The 19951-nt window shown below is 34.4% G+C and overlaps 1 protein-coding gene across 1 annotated transcript in view; it reads left to right on the plus strand.

The window, feature by feature from the left end:
• LOC149802641 (paladin-like) overlaps positions 1-19951 on the plus strand; it is a 105428-nt gene that overhangs the window by 24950 nt on the left and 60527 nt on the right. Inside the window, exons 3-7 of the mRNA XM_089953805.1 lie at positions 2504-2680; positions 4837-5001; positions 8563-8726; positions 14431-14506; positions 16972-17111. Of these exons, the coding sequence (XP_089809931.1) occupies positions 2504-2680; positions 4837-5001; positions 8563-8726; positions 14431-14506; positions 16972-17111 (722 nt within the window). The remainder of the gene's footprint in view (positions 1-2503; positions 2681-4836; positions 5002-8562; positions 8727-14430; positions 14507-16971; positions 17112-19951) is intronic.

Raw genomic sequence — 19951 nt, forward strand, 5'->3', positions numbered from 1 at the left:
TGTTTTGTAGATTTAATTTATATTGTGTGCTTTACCTTTGTCTGTAATTGAAGGCAAAGTTTTTTTCTACCTGACTATTATCATGTTTTGTCTACCTGATTTTTGTCATGATTATAAGTAGTAAAGAAGATGTGGATTTGGATTTGGATTTGGTTCAAGAACTGGGGTTTTCCCTGGGAAATTCTTTTGTAGCTTAGGTCAAGTGAAATATGTATGTAGAGGATTTTGTAAACAGAGTCTTCATTCCTGTTTTATTTTCAGTCTGTGGAATCACTTATAGTTGTATTCAGATATAATTTGAAAGGAATTATTTATTTCAATTATTCACTAGATTTACAAAATGCTCATTGACTTTTTGGATTAAAACTGCTTTCATATTATTGAGAACTCATTCAAAGACATTCTGGATAATATCATTGTGGTACATCAAGACATTCAAAATTCTTGATAAATCAAGATATTCAGGTTTATTGGAATTAATTCAGAACATTCTATATATTTGGACTTGTGATAGAACATTTAGGATTATCTGGGATTTAATTCACAATACTGTGTCCTTTTTAAATTTTCACTTCTATTCTAGAGAAATAAATTATTTGCTGATTTTGCATAACTTGTTGGATTTGCTTCTTTCTGTTACATAGTTTTAGACCATGGAGTCATTACACCATCATTATTTTAATAATAAGCAATGAAACTCATGGCTCTTTCAATACAAAGGATTCTTCTCAGCAAAGAAAATCTAGCTACCCAAAAAATCTGGAAATTTCTACAAAATAAACACTACTGATTGGGGATACTGTTATTAAATACATCTGTAAAATAGATCTTTATCTGGTGACCTAATAGGTTAATGTGTCTGCCTCAAATGTTTGAGGTCATGGGTTCAAACCATGGCCAAGTCATACCAAAGACTTATAAAAAATGGTACTAGCAGCTGCCTCCTTTGGTGCTTAACATTAAGAGGTTAGTGTTAGGACTGGTTGGCCTGGTGTCAGGATAATGTGACTGGGTGGGACATTATGCTACATGTCTGTGGCATGATGCCCCAGTGCTAGACATCATTATAAACTGCAACAATTAATGAGATGAATCTCCTTTTCTGTGGTATTATGAAATTAAATGTAGAAAGGGCAGAATACTGCATGTGCAGAGCCTAATTAAAATCCAGACAATTTAAAAATAGAATGCAAATTTAATTTTCTTAATCAATCATTTTAGCCCTGTGGATCATATACTACAAAACCATATATCCATATCAGGGTTAAGGTAAACTGAATAAATAAGGATGAAAAAAATGAAATTAAGGAGGAACAATATATATTTCAATACCTCTGTCTGCACAAGCAGACTATGGTATTGATGTACTAAAATCCCTAATATGGCATCATGGAACTGATTCAAGAATATAAGTTTATGTTAGTGAAGAGTCAAATTTTGAAGCTGATGTATTTAAAAAATAATATCTTTGAGCTCTGAAAAATTGTACATAACAGCCAAAAAGATCAGATTCCAAACATCTTCAAGCTGACTAAGCTAGCTATGCATCTTGCCCTTCAGAAGGGAGCACAGAACAATATAAAGAGTGGAGTATGTACTTACATAACTAGAGGTGACATCTTTTGAAGACTCTGATTTCAGTAGAGCTCTAAGAAAGTGGAGCAGGAAGAAAGGCAGACAGATACTGAAGTGTTAGATAAATATTGAACTTTGACTGTTTCCTCCTCCCCCACCTTGGTATTAATGCTTACATTATCAAGCTGTTGGATGAGTTTCAAAATGAGCAAGAGGTACACACTGTTGTTGATCTCGCATCTGATTGGCTAAACTTTTTACCACTCTTGAAGCCCCTTGTCTTGCACAGCACAGCATGTCTATAAACTACACTAAAAATGTGTCCTTCATGGACAGGCATCTCTTGTATGAAGGAAACTTATCAAATTGGCCAATGCACTGTGTTCATTTACCCATGTGCAGTTGTCCCTGAAAATAACATATGAGATTATACAAGTTAACTGGTCTGAAGACATAGTGAATGAACAAAATCAAGTCCCAGAATTAAAAGTTTTAGCAAATATGTGAGTAAATGCAAAAAAAAGGGGAAAAAATCCTTCATTTAATATTAATCACACCACTTTTTTGTAATAATAATGTCCCTTATATCGATTAAGCATATCCATTTTGGACAAAAGTATCCTCTGCCCATGTTAGACAGGTATCATTTATTTACAGGACAAGCATTTGATTCCTAATGGGAATTCTTGTGTGTGTGTGTGTGTGTGTGTGTGTGTGTGTGTGGTGTGTGTGTGTGTGTGTGTGTGTGTGTGTGTGTGTGCGTGCGTGCGTGCGTGTGTGCGTGCGTGCGTGCGTGCGTGCGTGCACATATGTTCTTTTATTAAAATACCTGTATATGGGCAGGTGCTCTTTACATAGACTTGTTCTGTATGAATAGGTTTCATAGTACTATCATTTCCATCACTCTGCAGTACTCTGTTCATTTCAGGGGCAGTATTGCATTGTTCGTGACCCTGTTCTCCCAAGAAAGGAGATGTCCCGGTTTGGTCACTGTGTGGCACCCAACATTTACCAATCAGAGGGGGTTCCTGTGTTTATGTCTGGTCAGCCAACAATGCTAGAGCTTGAGGGTCTACTGGAACAACTCTTCATTGGGGGATTTTCTGTGAGTAGTGCATGGTGGTTTAATGTTTGAACATTTCTTTATGCTCTTTAACTGCTTACAGTGATGGTATCTTGATTTGACAAATGGCAAGTGTATTTGTAGAGTAAATAATTCAGTCTTTAGGTGATTACAGGATTTTATTTTTATTGTTTACATACTTGTAAACTTCTGAAGATTGATCTTTTTCTTTGACAAAACCTTTGATAGCACAATTAAGCAAAGCCCATTGTGAGATTAGCTAATAAAATTTGATAGGCTTATTTGTATTGTTACAGAGATGACCTGATTTGATTTTCAAGCCAGTGGAGCAATTTTCTAATTGTTTACACATTTTGGACTTGCACATTTTAAGTAAAATGTTGTTAGCACACTTGAAGGCCAAAGGCAAAGATTGTTTTTAAAATTGTACATTTTTCATGCATTTTCTAGAACAGTATGAGTAGATTAAAAATCTGTTTCTGTGGCAAAGAGTTCTACAACCAAATTCCTGAAATTCACCATTAAACTTAATGAAAGTGTTGGATTGTCCAAACATTACCAACTGCATTATGCCACCTTTGACCAAGCCTCAGTTTGCAGTGATGTCATTCTTGAACTTGCCAAACACCTAATGTAAAAGTATATTGAATGCATAGTCATTCAGAGTAAAAATTATGGATTTTGTACAGTTTATGGTCATGAAATATAATTAAAAAACCCATAAAATTAGTGGATGACATTTTTAAGAGCTTCAGCTGTTAATTATCTGGCTTCTCAGCTTTAGTGTCTGCATCATGTTACTTTATTAAGGATTGTTGGATTTCAATCATATTTTACACTGAGTGGATTTGATATCCAGCATGCAGTAGTGTCATGACTGGAGTAATGGCTCCATGTTTCTGGTTATTCAGACTTGGGAATCTCCATGGCAAAACTTTAAAAGGTTATAGTTTGGCTGCATACAAATTTGGTCTGCAAGTGAGTAGCAGACTTTGAATAGCTATGTATTCCAGCATCCTATGCTGTTATTTACAAGAATTATGCTCCATCCATTTTGCCTGTTGTCATGCTTCCACAGTGTAACAGTACCAAAACTCATTAGATTTCAACCAAATATTCATAAAAAGTTAAAATATTAATGAGACCCTGAATCAGTTTGCTTACCAAGTTTCCATAAAATCCTTTGCAAGATCTATGGCCATTTTTTTTGCCCAAGTCCTAACTTTTATTTCTGCAGAATGTTAGATTTCATCCAAAAATTGGCATGCAGTTTTTCTATCGCCTGTATAAGATTATGAAAATGTTCAATTTCCAGAATTCCATATCGTTATTGACAGTAAATATGGCCCCTGACTGTATACTGTTCTAACTTTGATTTCCACAACACAACTTTATTAAGGATTACTAGAGTTCATCTAAATGTGGCATGCATCTTCTCTTGCTTGAATTAAATTTCCAGTATTCCAAGACACATTTTAGAAGTTTTGGCCCCGCTTTACAACTGCCATAAATTTCAGTTTCTGCAGCATAAAGTTGCTGAAATTGTTGGATTTCAGCTAAATTTGATATGTGGGTTTATGTTAATGAGACTTCTGATGAGCCTAATTTCCAAATCTCTTGATCATGATTTAGAAGATTCATTGCACCTGATTACCTCCCTTCTTAATGCTAGCTTCTACATCACAAGCTTACCTTGGACAAATAGATTCTCAACCATATATAATGTACAGTATCATATGAGTTTAACTTTTAGCCATCTACTTTCCATGAGATTAGTTATGTGGATATGATATGCATAGTTGAATGAGTGATGGACCATTTATTGCTAGCATTTTATTTTATACCCATGGGATCCATTCATTTTGGAGATTGACCCCCCCCCCTTTTTGTTTCTACAAAATTCATCTGTTTAATGCTTTGCTGAGCTGTACACATTTTTAATAGATCTTAATACTGAAAATCATTTCTAAGGCATATATCTGCAATATGCTGGGAAGAGACAGGGTTTACGATGATTATTGTGTAGTGGAGGGATTTGGAAATGCTGCTTAGCACTAAGCTCCTAGCTACTTACTTTCTTATTTTATGTGATGCGCCATTTTGATCTTTTAAATTTGTTGCTTATCTATTTATTTTCTTGTTTTGTTTTTTTGATGGACTGCATTTAACTTTTTCAGGATGTATATCTGTTTAATCTGCGAGAGGAACCAGTTCTGTTTGTTAAAACTGGCAAAGATTTTCAGCCATATTCCATCAGAACATGCGATAAATGTCATGAATGTGTTGTGATTGGCAAAACTCCAAAAGAAGCTGATTTTGATGAGGCCAGAATAAGAAAGGAGGTAAAATTAAATTGAAGCAACATAATACAGTTTGTACAGGGTCAAAGTTCAAGGTCATTTTGACACAAAACTTTATTTTCATGGTACAGGGTTATTGTTATGTCAATTGTATATCTATTGATTCTTGAATCTCTGTTGGAACAATGATGTAGAATTTGAATCGTTATCCCTGCTCATGGCATTAGTGTATCAAACAATGTTGTTGTGAATATGTTTTTCCATCTGTCTTCCATCCCTTTACATCTATACAATAACATTAGTTCTAAACCAATTACCTGAACTTGTTGTCAGGTAGAAATCATATGACAGTAGTCATAAAAGTCAAAGTCCTAGGTCATTATGACTCCAAAAACTTTTTCTGCATGGTAACTTTAGTTGCTGACCTAATTTTGTAAATAGCTTGCACTTACAATAAGGAAGAAACTTCTTGATTTTGTTGATGGTTTGCAATTTTAGTAAGAAATGATACTTTTGATATTTTTGGTACCTCTGTCCAAGATTAGGGTTCTAGTGACTTGAAGAAATAAAAATAGTTTCTCCAATAATTTCACTCGTACACATTGTATTTTTAGCAGACTTTGTAGATTCTTATCTTTTATTCTTCAGACAAAAGGTCAAAGGTTAAGTGAGTGTGATACAAAAAGGAGAAAAGTTTCTGTAAAATAATTTTAATTACACACAACATAATTGCATCAAATGTTTAGGATCACTTCCTGGTGATGGAAGGCAATTAAGCTACAGATGATTAAATGAACTGCTTGAAGGTCAAAGTAACAATTACTAAATAAATACAATTGTTTCTTATACATGCTGCCCAAAATCAGCCATATATATATATCTATATTGAGAAAGAGAGAAATATTTAACTTCAGATGGGCACATAATGTACTGTTCACAATATTTATTATACCACTGGTATACCATATATTGTTTGCTTATAAATCAAGTCAAACTGCAAACAACAAAGATCCTGATCTGCTATAGCATAATGTGCCTGCAGAACTGGGTCCGTGTTCTTTGTCCTACTGATTACTCCTGTCAAACTGCACAGATCCAGATCTGCCATCACATTATGTGATGACTGATCTGGGTCTTTGCGGTTTGCAGTTGGATTCCACTTATAAGCGAGTATATACAATATGTAGAAACATGTTAAGGCATATTCATTCCATCAGTCTGCATGTACATCATTCATTTTAGTTGCTTTGAAATATATTTAGTTAAAGGTCACATATCTTTATCCAAACTTAGCAAATGGCTTTCACTTTTTGCAAGAAAGTATCCTATTCATTTTGTGTGGAAAGGTTAAAAGGCCATGGTCACAGTGACAAAATGAGGTATAATGGTTTCTCCCTGATACCTGTAATTAAGTCAGTATGTAATCAACAAACTTCATTCATAACTTGCACTTACTGCTAGACTATTAATTTGGGGTCAAAGAACAAAGGTGAAGGTCATCATGATATGAAGGAAAATCTCGGTAAAATAATATGAATTACAAGGACACACACCTGCACCAAACTATATGGCTGCCTTGCTGTTGGAAAGACTGTAAGCTGTATTGAATGGAGTTGAAAGGTTAAAGCTTTTTCTCCCCTTCTCCCCCTCCCCCTCAGCTAGAGAAACTGCAGTGGCCATTGCAAACCTCCATGCTGCATTTTCTATACTCTCCCTAGCACCACCCTTGACAGAAACACAGACGTCAAAATCCAAATACACCTCACATATGCTGCAGCCTCCTGCAATGATATCAAATTTAATTATTTGAAAATGCCAATGATGGTAGCATTTTCACATATTTGACCTTTGTCTCCTTCCAAGGGACCCTAGGTGTAGAAGCAAAGGCTGATGACCCTCTTTCAGATGGCTACATATGGGGCTAGAAAACTACAATTTTGATGAAATTCTACCCAGCATTTTGGGAAATATGGGAACAAATGGATAGATGGAGAGTATCACAGTATTTCCAGTGTTCTTTAAACAAGTGTTACATGTCTTTTTTATTAAACTCTTAATTGGTTTGGTTTCTTGGACAAAGAAGAAGCCTGTTGCTTTTGTAATTTAATAGTAGTGGTGCAGGTATTTTTGACCCCTAAATGAAAATTTGTCAACATTATTAGTTGAATGTAATGTCCCATATTATCAGTAACCCTCATAAATGGATTGGTCAGAGGTCAAGGTTACATACACTTATAGATAGGATAGTTTATATTTTCCCATAAATCAGGCAAGATATATTTCAAGCTGTGTTCAACTCTAGTTTTGTAAAATTAAATAAATAATTTATTTCCTTAGAATACAAAATGAATAATTAAAAATAGCTTAGAGTATGATGAATGAAATCCTAAATAGTCTTTAAAGGTCTATCACAAGTCCAAAAGTATCGAGTATACCAAATGAGTTCCAGTGGTGTTCCAAATGAAGTCCAATTGATTTTGTGCTGATGTGCCAATAGTCTGGAATAATTTGATGTTCCAAGGTCAAAAGGTGAAAAACATTTATACAATTTGGGTATTTGAAAGATACAACATAAATACTATACAGATATTATAGATATACTATTTTTTCACCTTACACCATTATATATATATATATATATATATATATATATATATATATATATATATATATATATTCATCTACTGTCTACTAGCACAAGATTGTTATTGCTACTTTGCCTAATGTACTTGGAAGATAGCCATGAAATTTTACACACATTCATCCCATGATCTAGTTGATCAGAAAGAAAACTGCCACATGGACATCCAATAATTGCTATATCTACTTCTCAAATCAGCATGGAGTTTTTACTAAAAGATGTCTTATGATATCTAGTAGGTCCTAAATGAAAATGGTGCTGCTCAAACATCCAATATGGCCACCAGTGACCATCTTGAAAAAATCTGTTATCACTACTTCTCTTGAATGAATAATCAGCATGAGTTTTCACTGAAAGATGTCTTATCATGCCTTGCTAGTCATAAAATGAAAATGGTGCCAGTCTGACCTCCAAAATGGTGCCAGTCTGACCTCCAAAATGGCCATCTGGGGAATCTTACTTTCACTATTTCTTCAAAATTGCTGATCTTATAAATGTAAATTGTACTACTGCCCCTGAATGCAAGGTAATATTGACATGAGGTTTTCACCAAAATACTTCTGATGTTTGCTACTTGATCTTAAACGAAATTGGTTCCAATCTGACATCAAGTATGTCCACAAGAGTAGCCAATTTGAAAATCTTGTTATTGATGAAGAATATCAGAAATAGTTTCAACATGCAGCAATTAAAAGGAAGAAATTATTTTATCTTGAATTCCTTGACATTATTTTCACCCTAAAGAGCATAAGTCCCTTTGATAGGCTAATGTGTTCAGTTTTACATCAGTCCTTTTGAGGGACTATTGTGTTCAGTTTTAGATTGGTCCCTTTGCCAGAATATTGCCTTTGGTTATAGAACATCAGTCCCTTTGAGGGACTATTGATTTGGTTTTAAATCAAGCAGTTGCTTATTTTATATACCACATATGAAAATATACTGAACCTTCTTTTGTTCAACAGGTAATTGATTTAGCTGCAATCACAGATGAAAACAAATTTTTCTTCTACAATGACCTAGACAATCTTGATCATGAGCCACATGTGCTGCCTGTGGAATTTGAGGACAACCTACTGGTGTCTGAGGAAGTGTATGGGAGGCCAGCCTTCAGCAACCCAAATATAAAGTATTCAGTAAATTTATTTTTTTCTTCATCACTGTTGCCTTCATCACCCTCAATCCTGTCTAAATATTATGCTTTCCAGATGGAGCAGAATCCTGAAAGCCCACACTTGATCACAAGTAATACTTGTCTAAGTAAACATTAGTTGAAGAGTGTGTATTTATTAAGAGTGTGTATTTATTAAGAGTGTGGATTTATTAAGAGTGTGGATTTATTAGGAGTGTGGATTTATTAAGAGTGTGTATTTATTAAGAGTGTGGATTTATTAGGAGTGTGGATTTATTGGGAGTGTGGATTTATTAAGAGTGTGTATTTATTAAGAGTGTGTATTTATTGGGAGTGTGGATTTATTAGGAGTGTGGATTTATTGGGAGTGTGGATTTATTAAGAGTGTGTATTTATTGGGAGTGTGGATTTATTAAGAGTGTGTATTTATTAGGAGTGTGGATTTATTGAGAGTGTGTATTTATTAAGTAATGTCATTTGCTACTCAGTAATCATATTGTCTGACCATAATGTGAAGGAACATATGATGTTGTTGTTGTTGGTATTTAACATAAATTAAAACACATTATTAGCTTGATCTTGTCAAGAAAGTGGGAGCAAAGTGCTTTCTCCAAGAAACTTCCAAGGCAAACAACTCTATCTGGCCTTGGTGGGTATTGAACCTGTAACCCTTGGATTATAAGTCTGATGCCCTACTAACAGAGCTATCCTGGCTTCTGAGCAGAAATGGTGCATTAAAAAGTAGGATGCAACTCTCAATGCTACATAGCCATTTAAACAAATCTCTGAAGATAACTTAAGTGTTTGCTCCACATAAACTAGTCTTCCAGTATACATCTGCAATGATCACACTACTGGTAGTTCATGATTCAGTACTGACATATGTGGGAAATATTATTTAATTTTTTTATGTTGAACTATCTGTGTATGTAGGCATTTGTAAAAATTGATGATCTTTATTCACTGAGGTTGATTATTACTACAGGTATTCATGTATCTGCAAATTACGAATAAATAATTATCTGCAGAGAAAATTCCCTACTTCTTGTATGAAAAGTCAAACTTGCCATATAGATCACCTCTGTTATGGAAATACTTACTTAGAAAACCACCTTTTCAAGATCACTTACCTTAAATCATTGTAGAAACAGGCTTCTATTAAGCCACTACCTGTCTTTTTCTAAATTTCCAGAGGTGACTTAAGGATGGGTTTGATTGTAAAGTAAAACCACTCTCAATTATGTCCAGCTGCTCAAAAAGGACACTGGGAACTCAGAATTTAAGCTTGTATATTTTCTATGCCAGGAGCACACATGCTTTTTGTACAGAGTGCACTGATTTTTCTCCCAATATGCATTCTTACTGTCTTACAAGAATAGTTACTTTGTGTAAAAGATAAATCAAAGAATGCCAGGAAACGTTTGCATAGAAAGTTCTCATTTAATAAAATTGACTAGTTTACTTTCTAAATATTTAGGATATGTGTTGGAACAATATGAAAACACTGATTTTTCTTAAGAACAATTCTTTTCGCAAACTAAATAGGAAATCAAAGTTATCTCTACTCAGAAATGGGTCGATCCAGGATTTCTTTTTAAGGGGCTTGATCTTAAAGAAAGCTGGTTAGTTTTTTTAAAGGGCCAACCAAGCCTTTCCAATTGAGAGAGAGTGCATGATTGTTAATGGAAATTGGGGTTGCACACACACACACACACACACACTAAATCTACAACAGAAAAAAATATTTTCATTGACAGGTTGTGTACAAAGAATTAAAGATTATTAAAAAGTGTAATCAAACCTGATTCCTCATGCATTTATATATTTGATTCTTAATGAAATTGATGATGCTGTATTATAATATGGCATCCTGTATGTGGAAGACGAATTAAATTGATATTGATGATTGCTGTGTTTTAAAAGGCAGCCTGCCTTTAGGAGATGGGTGAAATTAATGATTGCTGTGTTATAAAAAGACTGCCTCTCTCTGGGAGATGAATGAAACTAATCATTGCTGTGCTATAAAAAGGCAGCCTGTCTGTGGGAGATGGGTGAAATTGATGATTGTTGTATTATAAAAAGGCAGTGTGTCTTTGGGATATGGGTGAAACTGATGATTGCTGTGTTATAAAAAGGTAACCTGTCTTTGGGAAATGGGTGAAATTGATGATTGCTATGTTATAAAAAGACCGTCTGTCTTTGGGAGATGAATGAAACTGATGAGTGCTGTGTTATAAAAAAGGCAGCCTGTCTCTGGGAAATGGATAAGAAGTATTGTTTTTAGTTAGACTTATAAGTGGTGATGATGATTTGTTGTACCCTTGAAATTAATATATTTACAGTGGCCTTTGAAGTGAATGGACTTGGCACTAAAACACATTGCAAACATGATATAGACCAGAAAGTCTTTTAATCCATCAAAAACCTGTATCTGTATTGATGGTTGGTTAGGGGTCTGATATCATCTATTCATAATACATTGAAATTATTGCTGATAGATCTGTCTGCAACATGTCAGTGCACATATTTTCCATTTTCATCAAACTGTCTTTCCTTATGGGGGAAAGCAGGACTATTCTCATCTCCATGCCTTTCAGCTTATAATATGTTGCAAGTTGTGGACAAATGCATGATACTCTCTCCATGTATTTAATGTGTAATAAGTGTATATGAATTGACTGTTGTCATATTGGTATTTGTTGTCTGTGGAAAGACATTATGTGGGACTAGGCATAATGTCACTACATTTACATGAAGAAAGGTCTCACTTCCTCTTCTTCATCTGGGATGACCCATTCCATTAGCAGCAGGGTCTAGGCAGAATGTCACTTCTTCATCTTGGGATGACCCAGCAGGATCTAGGTACTTCCTCTTTTTGTGAATTCAACAGGAAATCGCATAAAGCTCTTGGATAAACTGACACACCTGTTAGTGAGGAAACCTGACCCCTCCCAAAGGACAGAAAGTACCAATAGTCAGTAAGAATGAATAGTTCCTATCAAAATTATTGAAGAGCAGCACTCTCACTCTAACAGATTCAATACTGACTCTAGTTCTCTAAACAGAGATTCTTCAATCAGGTCCAGACTAGTCTTTGAAAGAACACCTGGCATCAGTGAGTCAATGGGCTTCCAGCACTAGTCATCAAGTACTACACTCTTCAAGCAATAGACACCAGATTTTGATTGATTATATCTGGACAGTGAAACCCTCCACCCTTCTCTGTGTTACTGTTTAATTCCTGTGGGGATTGGGAGCCATGCTAATGCCTTGTCCATCAGATCAGTGTCCCCTCTTCACTATGTTCCATTTTAATCCCTGTGAGATCTGGGAACTCCCACTACCTCGTAGTGAAACTTCTTTTCTCACCTGTGACATCATAGATGTCTCTTTCTTGGTTCCAAGTTAAGTTAAATGTCCATCAAAATAGAATGTGAGTCACCAATTTCCTGGTAGATTGTCAAAAATATAAGGAAAGTAAATTAAAAGGTTAATCCTCTTTCCCTCTGTCCTTGTGAGCAGTACCAGAATATCAAAAAAAACAATTTAACATCTTTTCAAACAATGTAGATCAAGATGGATATTATGTCTTGTGATGTTCTGTCTGAACCTGGATATGGAGTCCTACAAGACTCAATTCTAAGTCCATTAATATTTATACTATTTATGAATGACCAACCACTTTTACTAGGAGATTCACTTTCGTCTTCAGATCTCTATGCAGATGACACAACATTGTCAGACATCCAAAACACAAAGCATGAACTAAAATTTCTTTACAGACTGCCCTTAAAAAAATGGACAACTGGTGCACATGCAATGGCATGGTAGCAAATACTGGTAAAACTAAAATATTACTTATCTCAACATGGCAAAAATGAATTAATTTCGATGGTGATGAACTAAAAAGGCTGGCATGGAAGGATACAAATTTGCAAATGGTTTGTCATGATAGACTACTTGGTGTTTTGTTTGATAATAACCTATCATGGACTGAACAGATACAATATATCAGTTCAAAATTAATTCAAATGTATGGCTTATCAGTAAGATAAGACATTTTCTTCTAGAAAGGCTCATAAAACTATTTTATAACAGTTACATTCAACCCTATTTATATTATTGAAACACTGTAAGGAGTAATTCAAATGATAAAGACATCACAAAGCTTAGGCAAGTCTTCAAAAAAGAGCATTTGGGCTAATATCAATCCAAATAGAAAGCTGGGAAAACTTAGCTGGTAAGTTACAAAACATATTACATATTAAAGACCAAATCCAGTTCAGAAAAGCCAAGTTAATGTACAGGATATCCAATAATAGTGCTCCTGTATATTTACAGTCACTGTTCCAGTATAGGCTACCTGGTAATACTCCCCACCTGTCAACCATGTTTACTAAACAGTATAAAATTCCAAACAAAATAAGGAATTATTCAAAAAAGAAAGTAAATACAGTGTTGTCTATACATATGTACATGTTACTATGTATGTGTATATGCATATATATGTGGATTTGCATATAAATATGTTCCTTTGTATAAGGGACTCGAGGCAGATTATTACTTCAACTAATCATAAAGTCATTATAATTAACATTCCGACATGCCACCGTGTTGGCATACGTAACATGCATCAAACATGTGATTAAAAGATCATAAATATAATTATATTTGTAATATTCATCTTTAATTTTTTTTATATAAAGCAGTTTGTAAAAAAGACAAGTTTTAAAACTATTTTGTCATGAATATAAACATGCTGTTATATCATTAAAGATTCTGCAAGAATTTCTGTATACGATGGGAACTACGGACATTCTGGTACAGTGAAAAACTACTGTGGTACAAACCACTGGAAAAATACTGCAGTAAATCAGTATACTGGGAACACAGTGCACCTCTAATTGCGACTGTGTACTATGGCAGAGGAAAAACAGGGAGTAATATGTCTGATTATAACAACAAATTCTTCTACCCCTACAACTTACATGGTTCTGTTCTAGTCAGTGTGTACATGTAACAATTTTGCATTATAATGACAAGTGGCCTGTATAAATATGGGTGATCTGAAGCTGATATCAGGGGTGGGTACATGTACTTCAAGGCAATGACTAACACTGCTGACAAGTTGTATGTAACAAACTTGTTTAAACAATGACACTGTTTGGTTCATGGATGTGTATGACAGATGATTAAGCAGGTATTGGTGGTTTATTGTTTACCCTTGATCTCCCCTCCACCAAAATGTATGGCTCAGTGGTTAGCATGCCGGATTCACAACCAAAATAGTGTGGATTAAATTTTACAATTGGACCACCTTGGGCAAGGCTCTTTGCTGTAATTGTTTTGGCAATAAATAACCGTAACTTATAATGCTCTGTCATAAAATATCAAAAACCAAATTCATGTACTTCCATAATGTTGGTACAATGCAAACCATCTATTTTTGCATTCATATTGTTTGTCACCAAGTTCAAAAATGACATAGCAGATGTGTGCAAACAAAATGTTTTGCAAATACTAAAATCTCAACTCAAACAACGTGTGCGATTCCAATACTTGAGTACGGCTGATCATTAAAAATAAGATGTTTCAGATGCTTTAAAACTGACACGAATATTATATACATGTATATTGTATTGGAAAATTTTAAAATGAAGAAAATTTAATAATTGGTATATCTTACCATTTCTCATTGTAGGTATCAACGATTGTGTTTTCCCCTTCACTCTTCTCCTTCAGTCCAAGATGTAGATCTTTTCATCACAGTGTTCAAGGTGAGCCTCAAATATTTAAAAGATTCATTGATATGTGGCCAAAAATTAATTGTCCACAACCATGTTGCAAAAAGTTAGTGACATGGTACAGTGTATTCAGGCTACCACTGGTCAATCCAACCATCAGTCCACTACACTTTCATTTCTGTTCTATAACTATCAAACCATTTAGATTCAGGAAAGAAACTTGGTATATTTATACATTATCCTTTATTGTTATGCACATACATCACTGGGAAGGGTCCTGTTATTCAAAGTCAAGGTCATGGCTCAGTAATTTAATATTTCATTACATTTCCCATAAGCTGTATAACTTTCAATCCACTGAAGATTAACGGATGACATTTGGGTCTAGTTACACACCACCATTAGAAAAAGTGTCAGTTCAATAGACTGGAAGTACCATCTTCAGGGTCCAGGTCTTGGTTCAAGAATTAAATTTTTCCATTACACTTTACTTTCAGCTCCATAATTTAAGAGTGAAATCAGATTAAGCAACTTAACTTATGTACTTATATTACGTCATTCAACAGCATGTCATATACATCATTTAGGGAGGGGAGCAGATATTTTCAGGGTCACGACTCATTATTTAAAATTTCCTGTTTTTCCTACTCTTCCATTCAATAACTGTAGAGCCTTATGAAATGTAGAGATTTAACATTCCATCCTTCATCACTAGAAGCTCCATTGTGAACCACATTGTGGCATCCCTATCTTCAAGGTCAAAGTTATTGCTTCCATCCTTCATCACTAGAAGATCCATTGTGAACCATATTGTGGGGTCCCTATCTTCAAGGTCAAAGTCATTGCTCAATATTTAAGTTTTTCATTGTACTGTCCTTCATGCACTATAACTTTAGAGTCCCTATTCATGTTAAATCTATGTCTGTATTTTGACATTTGTCCCTAATATGTGGAAAAAAGTGTGTTTACAGTTGAAAATGAGCCCTAGAGATTTGGTCCCCTCCATAACTGGAATAAAACGACCATCAACATAGGCATCTGAGTCATTCTAAATTCAGAGTAATCAGTAGTAGTACATGTAGATTCAACAGTTCTAGATTTCCAAAATTTTAAATTGTTTCCTTCTGTTCATTACCAAACTTTGTTGTAGCTTATCTGAAGTTAATGTTCAATTCTATGCATGCTCTAGTTATATATGCTGACCTGCAGTCAATGTTCAATAGCAACTCTTTGCTGTCTGATGACTTATATTGTATACTGTAATTGTAACATGAGGTGTACTGCATCCATCAATGAAAACTAGGTCACTAGTTCAGTATTTGCAATTTGTGTTTCCCTTTGCATTTAGTTCAGGTTTTCTTTGATTAGGTTTTTTGGGGGTCATTTTCTTGGATAAAATTGCTTTTAGACAAGTTGAAATGTTATGTGTCATAGGTCACTGTATCTACTGATTTTGCTTGACTTTTGCATTTAGCTCTTTGTTTCTCAAGTACAATGCCATGGGCCACTTTACTTGGAATGTAAATGCATCATGTGGAGTAGTACAATCACCAATTAAAACTTGGTCACTTTAACCTATTTTTACACTTAACTGTGTTGCCACAATTTGTGTTTTTCTGTGTTGATTTCAGCATCTCTTGTCTAGGGTTTACATTTAGGTCAATGTTAACAGACACTATTGTTCATAATCACGTAAGTTTCTATTTTTACATGTGTCTATTCTATCCTTGTTTTAAAAGGAATGGTAAATTCTTAAAGATTGGTACTTCATGAAAAAAATTAAATAGGCATTATAGGATTGCAGAGCATGCCAGCGCACTATTGGCTTTGTCACAATGATTAAAAGTTAAGTTCAAAAAATGTACAGATAAAGAATTGCAAAAGAAACAACTTAAGGAAGATAAACCCTTCATAATAAATGTACAACAAGATTAATGGTAAAATACAACAAAATTGACAGTTTTATTTTTATTGATTACTTTTGAATTCTCACTATCTGGTGGGAGGAGGTCACAAAATATCACTGAGATTGCTTGTTTCTTGTTAAAAATAAAAACAAATATCTCAAAGATTTCAATGCTATCTGGAAACTTCTATAGAATTACATTTAGAAAAAGCTATATAAATTATAACACTTGATTTAATCAAGAAGATCTCCTAAGGAATGAGGAATGAGAAAAATGATCGAATAATTGATATACAGGTAAATTAATGAGAAACTCCTCAACACAGAGAAAAGCAGTGTTTCTGTAAATAAAGCACTATTATTTTTATTATTATTATTATTATTATTATTATTATTTCAGCTAATTTTATTTCAAATATTATAACATTTTCATTTTTAAGTGAATACTAATATCGTGAATGAATTGTTAGGCATGGAAAGAATAAAGAGGACTGTATTAATACCTGTTGCTAGGAGAACTGCATGGAGTGTCAACACATATAACAGAAAAAAGGTAGTTTAAAAATTAAAATTTTGTTTACTTTATTGGTAGGAATCTCCAGCCTTTTTCCAGGACAATACAAATCCTGCAATGCTGTTTACTTGTCAGATAGGATCTGGTCGTTCCACTGTTGGACTGGTGATGGGACATCTGCTTTGTGCGTACCAGCAGAAAAATCAAAGATTTGTAAAGTAATTTGATTTTTCAAATTAACATTTCAATTTTTTTTATGCTTACATGATATGCTGTTCAGAACATAGATGTATGTACTACCTGTGTTACCCATCTGTCTGTTTGCAAAATTATTTTTTGTTGCACACCTGCCATAAGGTGGAGTATATATTATGACGTCTTTCAGTCTATCCATATATACATGTGTCTGTCAGTTACCTATTTTGTTTCTGTTCAGTAACTACATTTCTCCACCATCTACCTTTACCTAATTTTGTAAATAGCTTGCTTTTGGGGTGAGGAAGAATCCTATCAGTCTCAGAGTAAATAGGTCAAATAATCAAGGTCACTGTGTCTAAAAGAAGGAAATGGTTTTCCCACAACAACATTAGTTGTATAAAATACCCATTGACCAGATTTTGTGGATGGCTTACATCTGGAATAAGGTACAAACCAATTGATTTTGGGGTCAAAGGGTCAAGATTAAGGTAATAATGATACTAATGCTAATAATAATGCTAATAATAAATGCTCTTTATGAGGGTAATTAGTTGGTTATTATAAACTATTCTCCCTTGAAGCCCTCAGATTATTGCTGAAAAATGAAAAAAAAATTGTGCACAAAAATTAAAGTTCTTGACATTGTACATTCACTACATTTGTGGATGGATAATACTTTGGGTAAGAAAGAAGCCTATTGATTTTGGAGCAGGACTAGTGCAAGCTATATATGAGCAGTGCACTTGCACAGGTAGGCATTTTCAGAGGGTAATCAAATTGGAGAAAAAAAGGGTTGCAAAAATCAGTAAAGGGAACTAAATGAAACAAAACCTTTGTTTTTTCTTCAGATGACAATCTTCTTATTGGTTATAACTTGCACCAATTTCATAGGTGCTGGAGTGGGACACCAAATGTCTGTTTGATTGGCACAGGACACTGTACTGTTTTATGCTGGCCCTGTTTTGGGGTGAAAATGTTAAATATCATGTTCTCTGACTGAAAGAAGAATTGGTTTTTGCATAACAATTTTTGTTCTAGCCCACATACCTTGACCAAAGCTTGTGGATGGCTTGTATTTAATGTCAGGATGAGGCAATTTGATTTTGGGCTCCAAAGGCCAATGATAAGAGAAATTGCGACTTAAAGAAAAATGGATTCTGTACCATAATATTTGTTATTGGGATGGCTTGCACTTATATCTTGCAGGAAGCCTATATGTTTGTGTGTCCAGAGGTCAAGGTCATTGTGAATCTAATATAAAATATTGGTTTCTGCACAGTAACTTTAGTTAAAAATTAGTTTGTTCAAGGTCATTAAGACCTGCTGGTTAGTAGATCTCCAGAATGACCCATAAACTATTAGTGGCTACACTGGGGATTATTAAACATGGTGTGGGCATATAATGTAAGGTATTAGAGCCTACACTGGGGATTATTAAACATGGTGTGGGCGTATAATATAAACTGTTAGTGCCTACATTGGGGATTATTAAACATGGTGTGGGCATATAATGTAAACTATTAGGGCCTACACTGGGGATTATTAAACATGGTGTGGGCATATAATGTAAGGTATTAGTGCCTACACTGGGGATTATTAAACATGGTGTGGGCATATAATGTAATGTATTAGTGCCTACATTGGGTATTATTAAACATGGTGTGGGCATATAATGTAAACTATTAGTGCCTACATTGGGGATTATTAAACATGGTGTGGGCATATAATGTAAACTATTAGTGCCTACATTGGGGATTATTAAACATGGTGTGGGCATATAATGTAAGGTATTAGTGCCTACACTGGGGATTATTAAACATGGTGTGGGCATATAATGTAAGGTATTAGCGCCTACACTGGGGATTATTAAACATGGTGTGGGCATATAATATAAACTATGAGAGCCTACATTGGGGATTATCAAACATGGTGTGGGCATATATTGTATCATTCATGGTTCTCTTATTATTTTTGTTGAATGATTTAAAAAAGTGACTGCATTGAAGAAAATTAACATAGGTTAACTTTTAAAATACTTAGCCCACATTTCGCTATCAAATTTCTCCATAGATGTTTGACAATCATAGTCCAATTTGGACAAATGTGCAGAAATTCCACTTTCCATTCAGTGCCTTCAAACCAGTGAGTTAATATTAGATGCAATAGACTCATTCTGATTAATTATATGCTGATTGGATTTGTAAGCGACCAATATTTTTAGTATATTTCAGCTGTATTTAAAGTAAGTTAATAAGGATATGGTAGCCATGGTAACGTTTGTCATCTGTCATTCTGCCTGTCTATTCACACTTCTTGTAACCACCATTGCTTTGCAGTCTTTATATATACAACCAGCTTTTACTCAAAAATGTCCAGATAGCTCATGAACATACCTATAATGGTCAGACTGGTATCGATTTATCTTTTACAAATTGCAAAAATAGAAGATTTCCTTGATATTGTTGTTGTTGTTGTGGAGTTTAATGCCATTTTTCAGCACACAATAGGCTATACATGGCGGCCAGTATTAATGGTGGAGGAAGAACCTGGGAAAACCCTGGAAAGAACCACCAACCCACGAGAAGTTACTGGCAAGCTTTCTCACATACCCAGATTGGCTGAATCCGAGACTCAAACCCACACAGACAGAGATGAGATGGCAGTGATCCATAATGGAGAGCGCTTTAGACCACTCGGCCACTTGGGGCCCCTCCTTGATATTGAAAAATTGTATTCAAAATTGGTAAGTGAAAACATGATAAATTGGCTGTTTTGATGTAAAAAATAGTGGTTACTGTATGAATCATCATCATAAAATTCACTAATTTAATAAGAAATATTATATTTTGTATCATTTCTT

This window comes from Sinohyriopsis cumingii, chromosome 3 (genome assembly GCF_028554795.1).
Source record: "Sinohyriopsis cumingii isolate HCF-2022 chromosome 3, ASM2855479v2, whole genome shotgun sequence".
Taxonomy (NCBI): domain Eukaryota; kingdom Metazoa; phylum Mollusca; class Bivalvia; order Unionida; family Unionidae; genus Sinohyriopsis; species Sinohyriopsis cumingii.